The sequence below is a fragment of the Strix aluco genome, chromosome 13 (assembly GCF_031877795.1).
Source record: "Strix aluco isolate bStrAlu1 chromosome 13, bStrAlu1.hap1, whole genome shotgun sequence".
NCBI lineage: Eukaryota > Metazoa > Chordata > Aves > Strigiformes > Strigidae > Strix > Strix aluco.
In genome coordinates, this window is record NC_133943.1 from 14,472,163 (window position 1) to 14,485,981 (window position 13,819).

At 42.1% G+C, this 13,819-nt stretch overlaps 1 protein-coding gene across 2 annotated transcripts; it reads left to right on the forward strand.

The window, feature by feature from the left end:
• The first annotated feature begins 7,626 nt into the window (after window positions 1-7,626).
• CCNG1 (cyclin G1) lies at window positions 7,627-13,543 on the forward strand. Of its 2 annotated transcripts, none has more exons than XM_074839160.1 (7): window positions 7,627-7,813; window positions 8,439-8,702; window positions 9,765-10,018; window positions 10,601-10,679; window positions 10,763-10,861; window positions 11,101-11,295; window positions 11,975-13,543. In XM_074839160.1, the coding sequence occupies exons 2-6, from the start codon at window positions 8,439-8,441 to the stop codon at window positions 11,290-11,292; spliced, it is 888 nt and encodes a 295-aa protein (XP_074695261.1). In that variant the 5' UTR covers window positions 7,627-7,813; the 3' UTR covers window positions 11,293-11,295; window positions 11,975-13,543. The 2 variants fall into 2 exon arrangements, with proteins under 2 accessions (XP_074695261.1, XP_074695263.1); XM_074839162.1 differs by lacking the exon at window positions 11,975-13,543 and adding an exon at window positions 11,376-11,911.
• Window positions 13,544-13,819: the final 276 nt, after the last annotated feature.

The following is a 13,819-nucleotide window of genomic DNA, read 5'->3' on the forward strand; positions in this document are numbered from 1 at the left end:
AACCCTTAACCTAACATTGACAGTTCCCAACTACACCATATCCCTCAGCCCTATGTCCACTCTCCATGATGTTTGTTGACTGCTTTAACAAAGGCTGAGAGAAAGGGGTGTGAAACAGCAAAAGATTTTCCTGAATTACTTTCATTTTAAATACCTTCAGAGTAAAGGGGGATTATTTTTAAAATCAATGCATTACAAAAACAACTCAAAAAGATCACAGTAAACATATGCACAGATACAGATCAGATACATACAAGAGACTGAAGCATTCAGATCACATGTTATTCCAATACACTAATAAAAAAAGCTAACAGACTGCTATTATCCCTACCCAAAACAGGGGTTTGTGCATTAACATTGCAATCAAGGTGGAGAAACATGCAATAGTCTGCTTAGCTCAGCAATTTCACATAAGTTTGAAAAAGTAAATATTGTGTTATTACCTTTTAAATTTTCTTTATTAAGAAAATAAGTGGAGAAGAAAGCATGGAACGGATGTTTGACTAAAATCAGTGTAAGAACACCAAGTAAGCGTTAATTACAACTTCCAGATCCATTCCAGGCTTTAGTATTTATGGAAAGTGTTACAATCTCCATATTCAGTCTGACAAAGTGTCCTTCTCCCAGTTGATTTACAGCAAGGAAAAGCAGAGCCCACTGCCTTTCTTTTTGGCCTGTAGAGTTCTTTCTGTGTAAAAGCTGAAGAATCCAATGGAAAGCAAAAGTCACAACAAACTTTTGAAGTCATTTAATCTAAGTTTCACTCAAATCACTCAGTGTATCAGTGTCTGGGCTAAGGGATGCCCCCTCCGATTTCGATGACCTTTCTTCTCCAGTAAAGTTTAGACATCTAAATCCTTCACATTAAGGACAGTGGGAGTTAGGTGCATAAACACCTTTGAAAGCCTGGATCTCTGTGAGCTTAAATGAAGCCTTTGAAATGAGAATTCCACAGTTCTCCTGTGCCTATGCTGGACTTTAAATTACAAACAGACTTTCCCTACAGCAGGTCCAAATGGCTTAGAGACTTGTCTCCTTAGCCTCTCAGGTTGTATTCACAAGCACTTGTACTTAAATCCACCCCAGAGATCTTTACTCTCTGACATATTCGATATGACAGGCTTCAGTAAAAGAGTAACACCAGACAAAGCAAATCTCTTACGGGGCCTTGCATTTACTTGAGAAGCTTCACCTCATTGTTATTTCCCTTTCTTTCTCATATGCACTTCTTTACAATTATGTTAATGAACTAACTCAGGACAATTATTACAATTAGGGAACAAGCACAACATAACTACTGACAAATATAATCAAAACCCCCATTCTCCTTGTGTGTGTGGATCTACCTGAATTGTGTATGACATACAAGAGAAGGAGCAGGGAAAAACCCTTCTGGCTCTTACAGTAATTTATTTTTTTTTTTAACTGAAATCCCAGCAAAAATAGTTTCAAAAAAGCTTTATCTTAATTGTGATGCTATAGTCATAAAACATTATACAGTGAAGCGTGAAAAGCCAGCATTAACTTCAGTAGTTGTCTTGAGAACACAGATCTCTTTCCACAGAGAAAAAATAACAGTATTTCCCACTCCCAAGGACTCAGACTGCATACGCACATTTCTCTAACGAAGACAAACATGTTGCAGTGTTTCCTCATGCTGTTCAGGCAAGTTAGTAACTGTAACCAATCACAAAACAATCATATTTCTGCTACAACAGAAATTCCTCTAGCTGATAACAACAGGTTTTAAGTCTCTGAAGGACTTAACTATAGGACCTGTCCTCTGCCAATTAACCATAAACTCTTAATTTTGTCCACAACAGCTCACGGAAAAGGAAGCCTTATTCATTTCTGCAAGTATGCTTACAGAGGCATTTTTTAAAATCTTACATGAACATGTAATGGGAATTGTGAATGTTACTTAACATAAGTACAGTAGAAGGATAATGAGAAAACTATATACTAAAAAGTACTAAGATTTCTGCGTGAAAACCTGCTTTAGATTAAAGCACTCCTGTTTATAATGATACTATTCACAGCAAGACACATAGAGGATTTTTCCCTTTTAATACAAAGCATTTCTAGACAAAGTGAAGTGGAAAGGACACAGGATTTTCTGTAGAATCAGTCAAAAGTTTTCAGGTCTGATTCATAAAGATGAAAGAGCCAGGGAGCAGCACTGCTCCACCAGGGAAGGCTAACCAGAAGCTGAGGACAGCCCTGGCAAAGGCAGAGCAGGCCCTCAGCCATAAAGACGCCATGCCCAGCAGAGCAAGCGTCAGTCTGGTGACAGCCATGTGTTACTGATTTGTTATTAATTTGAGCTGATCTTAATGATTTTTGATGATTTGGATTTAAATAAGGAATGATTTAGAGTAACTATATAACCAGTTATGCTGCTACAAAGTTCTTTTTAAAGTCCCAGGCTGAGGCCATGTAGACTAGTGATAATCATTAGCTAGATTTCTATACAAAGAATAAGAGTCATGATGAGCTACCATTGTTAGACTGTTCGGTAAGGACGATTTATTGCCCTGTAGACCAGGTGTTCCAAAAGTTACATTGTGAAAGGGCCTCAAAGCATGTTAAAATTGCCATGTGAGCCAAAAATCCTTGAGTCAAGAGCACTGCAGAGTCTTTCTTTTAGGTCAGTAGTCCATGGTGGTCACAAAAGCAGCCCCCTGACTCATTTCAGGACTCAAGTGCACATGACCAGAAAGAGGTGGGAATAAGAAAATGAGTTATAGGAGTTAATATGTTTATGTATGAGACCTTGATTAATATGTATTACTGTGTCCTATATAATCAGCATGCTACACAAGTTAGGCATGTGTTGTTGGTGAGACAACTCCCATATACACGTGGCCATTAATAAAAGAGCATCTGCTTATCTACATCACATTGGTGTCAATCTGGTGACAGCCATGGGCTGCACTGGCACTCCTGTGATTACCAGACAAACGAGAGGTGACAAGGCAAGTCCAAGGTCAATCCAGGAAGCCCAATCAACAAGTCTAGACAAGGAAGAGAGAGGGCTGACCATAGTCCTTCCTAGACCATAGCTCTGATCTGAAGTGAGGCTCCTGGAGCCCTGGGCAGGGAGTGTGAGTGGAAGTCCCAGGTGAAGCTGGTGCAAGTAATTAAGACCTCCTGGTGCTCTCTGACTCTGGCAATAGGGATTAAACAGACTTTTACACAGATTTCTGAAAGACATACAGACACAGATTAAATAGAAAAGAGGTGAAGATGTCACTCCCACAGCTATCCGCTCTGCTCCTATGGCAGGATCAGCACCCACCCCTGCAACAGTCCCAGGACTGGCACAGCCACATACAACCGGGTCAATGTGCCTTCAGCCACCAGACTGATTCACAAGAAAATTGGATGTTCTTGCTTCAGGCATGACAACCACCAAAGAGGTAGAATAGACACGTAGCTGAGAAGCTGTAACACCTTTAGCTATCCAGCCTTAATCCTCTATCTCATACCTGCCAGAGCTACTGGGAAACATCTGCAACACATTTGAGAAGTTACTGGTGCCCTGTCTATCTTCTGCTACTCTCCTTCAGGAGCCATCTACCCCCACACAGCAGACTGCTGAGCAGATGGAGCGTGTGCAGTCGCTTCAGCCACTTCAGCACAAAGTCTGGCACCTTAGAGCCAGACACCTCACAGCTGCTGCCCAAGAGACTAACAGCAGCCTAGACTGCACCAGGGATGTTAACTACATACACTGATGAAGGTGTTTCGGGCTTCCATTTGCTAAGCATCTAAGCTCTAGGACTGTTTCTGAATCAAAACTTGTACACCACATTTAAATGACATAAATTGTTTTTTCTTAGCATTGCTTCAGTCCTGCCTCCTTACTGCAAGAACACAAAATAGGCCAGTGGCTTTGGCTGCTGTGGCTGGCTTCCAAGCAGCTCCATGGCCTACTGCTTTTTAGAGTTCTCAGTCTATTTTTAACAGCAATTTAAGAAATATAAGCTATTTAAAACAAGCAGCATAAAAAGAAGTATCATTTGCTTCACATGATTATTATGTGCATAGTAATGACAGGAAGACTACTGCAAATGTTTTCCAACTCTTAAAAAAAAAAGAAGAACGCTTCCTTTGCAATATATAATTTTGAATTTTAATTTAGATAACTCAGATTATTTACTGGCAACAAAAATATGCATATTCATGAGATCTGATTTACTATAATCTTTATTTCTGATGTTCTGCATCTGTGAACACTTGAAGTACTTGAGTCTGCATTCATGGGCAATTACACAGGAATCTCACAAAGTAGCAACAGATTGATTTATAGTTAAGCGTTTGTAGCCAATTCGTTTTCTTTCAGAAGGGCTGTGGCATGAGATTTGGGATTGATGCTTCCACCCTCATTTTTCAACAAATTACTTCTTGTCTAATAGACATACAAATCAAGGTCATTATAATGAGGGTCAAACCAGGGATTTTTAGATGCAGTCACTCTACTAACAGAAAGTTAAATAGACAGCAAGTGAAATAAAGGTTAGCTTCTATGCAAGTGAACGGTGCTTTAGAGAGGAAAACTAGACACACTATTTGGTCATTCTAACTTCACACTCAAGGGCTCCCTCAAGTTCCCTCACGCTGACTTCCACTGAGCCTTCTAAAAATCCAAACACTTCCTATGCAAAACACGTTTTTCTTAAAAACCTCTGCTTCCCTAACCATGCTTCTTTCTGGTCTTGCCTTTCTCTTCTAATAAAACAAACTTTAATTAATTTCCAAAAGTAAGTCATAGGGAGAATGAAGTAAACCCATAATAAATCAGCAGTACAATGGAAGAAAGTACGATGAACACAGCTTTTGATGCATAGCATATACCGAGTAAATAAGATGATAAAGCTCACTGATGCATTAAATAGTCGCTCTGTTTTACACTCAGACTCCTTCAAATGAAGGAACACAATGGCAGAGGCTTCCCAGGAAAGCTCACCTTCCTCTCATTGTGTAACAATAGACCAATGAATGCTGGTAATGACTGCCATTAACACCGAAAAGGGGAGGATGTGCAAAGTGTTTTAAAATCGAGTTTGGATCACTGTATTTAGAGCAACTCAGGCTAACAGTTGCTTTGGTAAATCTCACTCTTGGTGCAAACACACATAATGTCCTTGCCAGTATTTAGCCAATGTTTCTAAACAGTAGAAAGCCCACACATACAAGCAATTTCTGCTGAACAAAATTCTCTTATAATTAATCTTCATTTTCCACACAGTCTGCTTTAAGGTGAAAGTAATTCCACATCATTACCCCAAGCCATATGAAGATAATGAAAACAACTGCAGTTTCTGGTAGCCATAATGCAAAGACTTACCTCTGAGAGCAAATTACGATGCTGTTCACTGGGGGTAGAAGGGAGGAGAACTTATGCCCCACCAGATCATAGTTAATCGTTGGGCTCAACTATATTAGACATACCTCTGGCTAGCAAAAATACAGTACTGCAGTATTATCTATCACATGGCAGCAAAACCGTCTCATGTGAGTAAATGACTTATTTTTTGTTTCACAAATATTATGCTAATTTTACCCCAAACGGCTTTAAACTCACCTTGTCCTCTACTCCTGGCAGATGTGACAAGCTCTAGTGTTGTTTATAAAGAAAACACTGTGCTATAGGGGAGGGCAAAATACCGCCTGGTAAAGGTGACGGCTGTTTGCAATTTGCCACCACTTAAAGTGTAACTCATCCTCACTCCATTTTTAAACAAAGGCATAAAACACTTTAGAAATAATGCTTAGAGCAAATGCAAAACAAACATGTTCGTAAGCAGAAAACGTAGACAGAAAAACATCCTGTCTCAGGGGACAGAGCGATATAGCAGTTATAGCTATCTGCTTTTCAGGTAACAATAGGGTGAGTTTTTTGACTTGTGCTTTCAGTTGTAGATTATCAGTAGGGCTGGCAAAAGTGGTACCAGCGGTGCTGTCTAAAGGCTACATAAATCATTCAGCCTTCCTTTCAGCAAAATTTTTGAACAAAAGAGAAGCTGATAGCAGAAAAGCATTTTTCTCAGGATAGTTATCACCTAGGTTGTTCTGAACTACTGGGACTGGATTTGAACTCTTCAAGCCCTTCTGAGATTCAGAGAACTTCCTCCTATCTGCAACATGCATATATCTTCTACATCTATATATTTAATGGTAAAAAAAATATTGGAGCTGCATATCACCTCATTTATTAGTCACATATATATTTTCTCTAAGGACTCTGAAGATCAAACATAGCTAAGAGTTTTGCCTTCCTAAAAACCCTGCATTACAGAAAATGTTGTTGGTTCACTCCTTAAGAATTTAATTTTAAGCCTTTCAACCAACTCATAGTAACTATCACAACATATCTTGATAGTTTTAAGACTAAAGTAGAAATAACACCACAAGGGTTTTAGGAAAGCAAGTACTTAAGCACCTTTGACCCATTGGAAAGACATAGCATCCATTATAAGTCTGCAAAATTCCTCCATCAGCCATTTCTCAGCCTTTATAAGAGTCTGGTATTTATATTTGATAAAATAACAGATAATGGAACATTTATTAAATAAGTCAGTCAGCTGTGTGCCTCTAGCATGCTCTAAACAGAAGCTCGCTATAGTAAGCAACAGCCTTTACTTGCCTAAAGTCAGTTCAGAAGTGGAATACTTTCTGCTCAAAACAGTTTTAAACTGTTTTAAGTGTTTTCAACAATACCGTATCTTTTCCAGATCTTGTAACATAACTACTTCTCTCAAACAAAAAAATGCATGTTTATACTACACAACCTGACCTGATACCTACACAAAATAAACTTTCTCTGGCAACACATTCACCTTAACATAACCCTGAGTAACTCCTGTCAGTTTTCTGAGCAGAAAGAGTATTTATCATTTCACTTAAGCAAACCCACATGCACAAGGAAGGGGGAGGCAGGTGTATTTGTGAATGGCCACCTGAATCCCCAACACCGCTAGCCAGCTCAGGTTGTGTTAAGCAAGAGGTTGATCAGGTCTTTCAGTTAGTTGCGACCTTCAATGAATATACAAAAATATTTCTGAAGGACTGGAAGGTGTTAAAAAAATAATAAAACTAAAAATCCTTACATATTTATACCTAGATCTCAGCCGTGTAGGAGGCAGGAGCCGTCACACAGCCAACTCCCTCCAGTCCTCAGCCCGCTAGGAAAAGGGTTTCCCCTCCCCTGAGGGCAGAGCCCCGCGCGGAGCTGGGACAGGCGTTCCGAAGTCGCTAAGACGGGGGCCTGGGAGCCGGGCAACAGGCTACAGCTTGCCAACGACCGGCCGGACCGAGCCCCTCACGGCCCCGGACCTTACCGGGGCTGCTGCCACAGGGAGACGCAGGCTGCGGCCCTGGCGCTCAGGGGTGAAAGCTGTAACAGGGCGGGAGCCCTCGAGGGCCCGGGCCCAGTGCCGCGCGGGCGAGGGCCGGTTCGACGCCCGCTCAGCCGCCCGCCCCTGAACTTGAGCCAAAGCCCCACCAGAGGGCGCCCACGAGCCCGCCCTGCCTGTCTCCTAGCGACAATGCTCCGCCCCTTTCCGGCATCCGCGCCCCGTGATTGGTGTGTGTGGACGCCTATCAGCCCTCAGGCCCGCCGCCCGGGCCGGGGGCGGTGCGGGCTGAGTGCGGGGCGGCGGCTGTATGGCGTTCTGCCGGCCGGCCGTGGTGCCCGAGCAACCGGGCAGCGCTCCAGAGTGACCCTGCAGCGCTGCTGTGGCTGTCGCCGCGGCTCGCACCGGCTCCGGACCCACCCTACGAGAGAAGGGGCCGAGGCTACAAGGACAAGGTAAAGGGCGCGGTGTCGGGCCCCACCAGCGGCGGGTTTGGGCTCCTCCGCCCCGTGCCCGGCCCGGGCGCGGGGCGGGCGTTGCCCGGCCCGGCCCGGCCCGCCGCCGGCGCTGGCAGGCCGCTGGTCCGCCGGCCGAGCCCCCGAAGGGCGAGGGCAGGCCCGGGCATGTCCCGCGAGGCGGCGCGTGCGCGGTGCGCGGGCCCGGGGGGCGGCGGCGGGAGCTCGCGGCGGGACCTGCCGGAGGGCCCCGGCCGGGCGGGCCTTGGGGCTGGTGTGGTTCAGCGGGGGTGTCCCCCAGGTCGGGGGGGGGCGTGCAGCATTGAAGCGTGAGTTAAAAATTACTGTTGCGGTGAAGGGCAGGGTGCCTGCGCCCCCCGCCCCCAGCCCCACAGCCGCCCGGCCTGCGCAGGCCCAGCTCGCTGCTCCAGGGGGAGCTTCGCTGCCAGCTGCATCCCTCCCGAGGGTTCCCCGCCAACGGCAAAAGTGTTTAGACTTACAAATGAGTAGTTGTCATACCTACAGAGCAAGGAACGTTTCTCTCTGCTTTAGAGACATCTGGAACTTTGTAAGTTTTTCCCCGTTTAGCTGTTTGATACACACGTAGGTTTGTTTCTCGTTACAGATGATTGAAACGCTTGTAACTACTGAAGCTCAAGAATTGTTGTACCAGCTCACAGCCCTGTTGGAACAGGAGTTAAGATGCCAGCCAAAGGCCTCTGGCCTGAGACTAATTGAATCTGCTCATGATAATGGTCTCCGAATGACTGCAAGGCTGCGAGACTTTGAAGTGAAAGATCTCCTCAGTTTAACTCAATTCTTTGGCTTCCATACAGAGACGTTTTCGTTAGCTGTGAATTTCTTAGATAGATTCTTGTCAAAAATGAAGGTAAGGCTTTTTAAAGTACAGACTCTCAGTCACTAGCTTCTGCTGGTTGCAGCGTTGTTCTTAATGGAAGTTAGAGCATCTTGGCTTTAGATGACTAAAAGTTAAGCTCCTTGCAGATATTCCGATTGTGCAAGAGCTAAAAAACAGCTTTCCCTGTTCCGATTTTACTATTGTTGAAAAAGTTGTGTCCTCTGGGGAACAGAAGGAAGAAGGCATCAGTTTCAACTTAAGGGTACCCATAGGCTTGGAAATCCATGCCGTATTAATGAATTATGTCAAGACAAATTGTCTTGCCTGTTGCATATATATGAGAACACCTTAAATTACTTATTCATTGCGGTTTCAACTGACCCATAAACCTTGTCTGTATCAAGAAGCTTGATGCTGTTCAGCACTCAGAATCTGGTAAAACATTTAGTTAGCTCTCCATTCTACCGTGCATCTGTGGCATGCTGACCTGGGTTGTTTTTAATAGTCTAACGAGACAGGATTACCACTGTACTATTTGGTCAAGAACAAAAGCTTGTTTTCCTTCTGTGTTAAAACAGAAATGAGAAAGCTAGATGGAGTGGATAGGAAAATGATGATTTGAAAGGCTTCTGAATCCAAAATAAGCAGTAAAAGTAGGGACTGTAATGCCTATATAAGTCAGTTTATATATATATATTGGTGTATATATATATATAGAAAAGAGTTTAAAAACGCTTTTTTTATATAAGTCATTATGTACAACACTAAGTCCTAAAAGCTTCTGATTAGGCCATTATAGAACCTCATTAAGAAACCAGCTCTTCCTCAATCAAAATACATTGTTCTGCAGTCTTGCTTTTTAAACGAATGTGACAGAATTTGTACTGTTTAACAGTCCTCTTGTTTAGTTAAGTTAAAAATGTAAGTAGATAAAAAACTGATCTCGTGATCTTCAAAAAGCAGAACAACCCTCCCAGTCCCCCATAATTTTCCTGAATTACACTGGTGCCTATATAGTTTGGTACTTACATTTTGAAATGGCCAGTCAAAGGCCTTCCTCTTTGAAAGTAACAACAATTTACTTTTCTTTAGGTACAGCCTAAACACTTGGGCTGTGTTGGACTCAGTTGCTTCTACTTGGCTGTGAAGGCATCAGAAGAAGAGAGGAATGTTCCCTTAGCCACTGACTTAATTCGAATAAGCCAGTATAGGTTCACTGTTTCTGATATGATGAGAATGGAGAAAATAGTATTGGAGAAGCTGTCTTGGAAAGTCAAAGCTACAACAGCCTTCCAGTTTCTTCAACTATATCATTCACTCATTCATGAGAATTTAAGCTGTGAAAGGTAAAATATGTGATACTTATTTTGCTATGACTGCATATGATCAGGAAGTCTATGTAGAAAAAGTAAGCGGGGATATTACTTGAGTAATTGGCCTTTCTATACTTAAAAAACTCAAAAAATTTCCCCCTTATCAGTAAATATAAATGTGAATATCTGTGGTTTATTATTATTTTAATTTTAAATGTTGTTTGCCTAAATTGAAGAGTATTGCTCTCTGAGCCAAAACCCAAACTTGCTCAGTAATGATGGTATAATAAATCTCTGCTTATGCTGCAGTAAGTATTGCATGATTGGAAAGATTTCAAGATCTAGCTTAGAGATTCCTTTTGCTGGTAAGCACTGAAATTTCTTGTTGGTATGCCTATTTTGACAGTGCAACTCTCCCCAACATAACACAAGATTTATTTGTGGCATTGGGACTGCCAAAACTGAACATCAGTTTGTCTGTAGCCCCAGAACTTCTGGGAGAAATGAGGCCTTTTTTCAGATAATGAATATTCTTGCTGCTTCTGAGTTCCCAGGGTGGTGGTGCCTTGATCAAGCTTGTGTTCTTCTACAATCACTCGTCTGTTTTTATTGTAGGAGGAAATACCTTAATTTTGAGAGACTTGAGACCCAGCTGAAGGCATGTCACTGCAGAATCATGTTTTCTAAAGCGAAGGTAAATGTCTTGAAAACTCGGAAGACAATGAGACTTCTGAACCTTAACAAAGCGATGTTTAAAAACATTTTCTTTCTCTCCAGCCTTCTGTCTTGGCACTGTCTGTTATGGCACTAGAGATAGAAGAACAAAAACTACTGGAGTTGACAGAGGCATTGGAATTTCTGCAGTTGCATTCCAAGGTATGTATGGATAAAGCTGTAGGGGAGGAAGAAAGAAAAGTGCATGCAAGGGCCTACACAGTGGGGAAGGGAGAGGTCCATTGGCATACTGGTTTCTTTTGTGGCTTTGTTGGGTACTTTTTTTTTCCATTTCGCTTGGCATCTTTGGCTTCCTATCTTATGTGAAGGAGCTGAAAGTACATGTGTGAAATAAGGATTTAATGAGTCATTGACATATGAGATTCTGTCTTGCTATTTAGATAAACAACAGAGATTTGACCTTCTGGAAGGAACTGGTGTTAAAGTGCCTTACAGAATATTCATCAAGCAAGTGTTCCAAACCAAATGTCCAGAAACTAAAATGGATTGTGTCTGGACGTACAGCACGGCAGCTTAAACACAGCTACTACAGAATAACACACCTTCCTACAATTCCAGAGACCAGCTCATAATAGGTAACTCCTTGTAAAATCAGCTTCTGATACTGTAGAAGTATGTAGCTGTTAACTACCGCCAAGTTTCTTATTCCATATAGGTAACCCCTTGAAGACATGTAATATAAGCATAGTAGGCTGGTCAGAGAGGCTGGTCTATTCTCGTGTTCATGCTTGAGCTGGTGCTGTACCTAAAGAAGTGGCAACCTACTGTATGAATGCTGGAGAAAGAGCTGATTCTCTGGTGTGCTGTAGGAGCACAAATGTGTTCTACAGACATTGGGACCTCATTCCAACTAAAATGTGGAGTAAAACTGGTAAAAAGGCAGAGGAAAAACTTGGCTTGCTCCTATCCTAAAAAGAATCGGCTGAGAGGAACAGTTGCCTGTTAGAATGAGTTTCTTGTAATCATTCACTTAAACCACTTAAAAGACAGTTTTATACGGTTTTACTTGTGTAACTGTCTGTTTAGTAAAGTCTAAAAACTATAATTCTGTTATATTACTGGTTTTTTACTCTGTAGAAATTGTGAACTACTTCTTTATCTAGCCTTTAATTCCAAAGGCTACGTATAACAGCTGTCTTGCTCTTGTCTTGTTATATTAAAGTCTGATGCTTTGTTTGGCTCCTGTAGAAAGCTCTGCAATTGACTGTTTTGGTTTTACTGTGTGGGTTGTTGTTTGTTTGTTTTTTTTTATAGGAGTACAATAAAATGAGGAGAGAACCATCCTGTGACCTTGTCAACAGACACATGAATATTTGAGAAACGAAGTCTGAAACATGAAGAACTCAACTCATGGAAAGAACATGTAACATTTCAGACTGAAGATCCTTCCAGGAAGTTGTTCTTTTCATGATGATTACAACAATATTCAGTGTCAGTTTTCAGTCTTATTTGTTAGACTGTTTACTGTTCAGTGAAATACAACAATACCAATACAAGGAATTTTAACACCTGATAGTTTGTAGAGCAGCTTGTGTAGTATAACATTGGTTTACTGTAACTGCAGGTGCTGAATTATATATTTAATTTTAAAAATCTGGTTCACTTTCCAAAGATGATGTGACGCTAGGGAAACATAGTGTGCAGCAGCGCAGTGCTGCAGTGTCTCAAACTAAGGACTAATCCTGCTCAATGTTGATGACAATAGCAAATGCCTGTCAGGCCACCTGACAAGCTCTTTGGGCAGTGTCATATGTCCACACGTTCCTGCTGGGCAGGGCACGGGCCTTCTACCAGAGACACATTAAAAACTAAGCTAAGTGATACCCACTGAACATGTCAAGTAACTAGAGCAGGAACAAGGAGAAACCTTATTTCATTGCCTTATAAAAGGTAGTCACTAACACAGCATCAGTAACTTCAGTATTTTAGAAGAGGTGTAGTTTACAGAGATAATGAATTATTTCATAGAGTGTAAAAACTTCCTAATACCTAATGAAGGCTGAAGGAAAGTACAGGGTCACCTGCCCCGAGTCTGACCTGTTTTCCAAAGTTTCACTGTACAAGAGGTTACTGCTGATGCTGACCAGGTGCATTTTTACAGGCACTGTAGGAGCAGGGCTAGTGCCCCATCTGGGTGTGTCTGTAGGAGCAATCTAGTTGAGAAACACCGACGATTGCTTCAACTCTGATCTCGTGAATGGTAAGCTTCGTAAAATAGTTTTTTTCTGAAGACCAGATCAGCACTTGACGCATGTTGTGCTTCTTGTGCTAACAAGGAAGTGAGTAGTAAGAAAGTATTACCGTATGTAAGATGAATAGGGGTGTTGGGGGAATGTTGCTAATGTCCTCTTGAATTCTGCATCACGGTGCAGCAGAGGCTGTTAGCGATAGGCTGGTAATACCTGGCTGCCAGTATGAACTGACTAGGGACAAGGAGAGATCAGAATGTTCTGAATATAGTGGGGGCTTAGATATTAGCCAACCCACCCTTCCCTTTCATGGCAATAGCTGAGGGGGAAACCATTCTTTGCATATCTCAAACTGGTTAAACCTTTCACAGAAGAGTTCATACCAAAGCTCTATACTGGACAAATCAAGCCTTCTCGTGAGCTCCTGGGAGTGATTGCACCGCGTAGAGTAATTGGGGTTTGCATCTGCCAGTGCGCTCTGTGCACGGTGCAGGCCTGTGAAAAGTATACAAGTGATTTGGACAAAGGTGTGGTCAGCCTACTGGGAGAGGGAGAAGATGCAATGTGCAATTGTAACTGTTGTGTCCCACTATGAAGATATGTACCTTTCAATTAAACATTGAAATGTGCTTAACTGAGTAACTCTTTTCCTGTTTGTTATAAAACATCTTTATAGGCTTTCTATTAAGTGACTTATATCTGAATGGTACCTGGAAAACTTCCAGGCAGGAGATAAAAGATTATGGAGGTTTTCCTCAAATTTATGTTTTCTGAAGAGGTTGATGCTGTGTGGGAAAGGCTAAAGAACCAACAGGAAAAACTCAGGGTGCCTGATGGAAATTATTTCAACTTGGCCCATGATTACTCTAAATCCTCTGAAAGTGTTAAGATAGAAAAGACTGACTTAAGT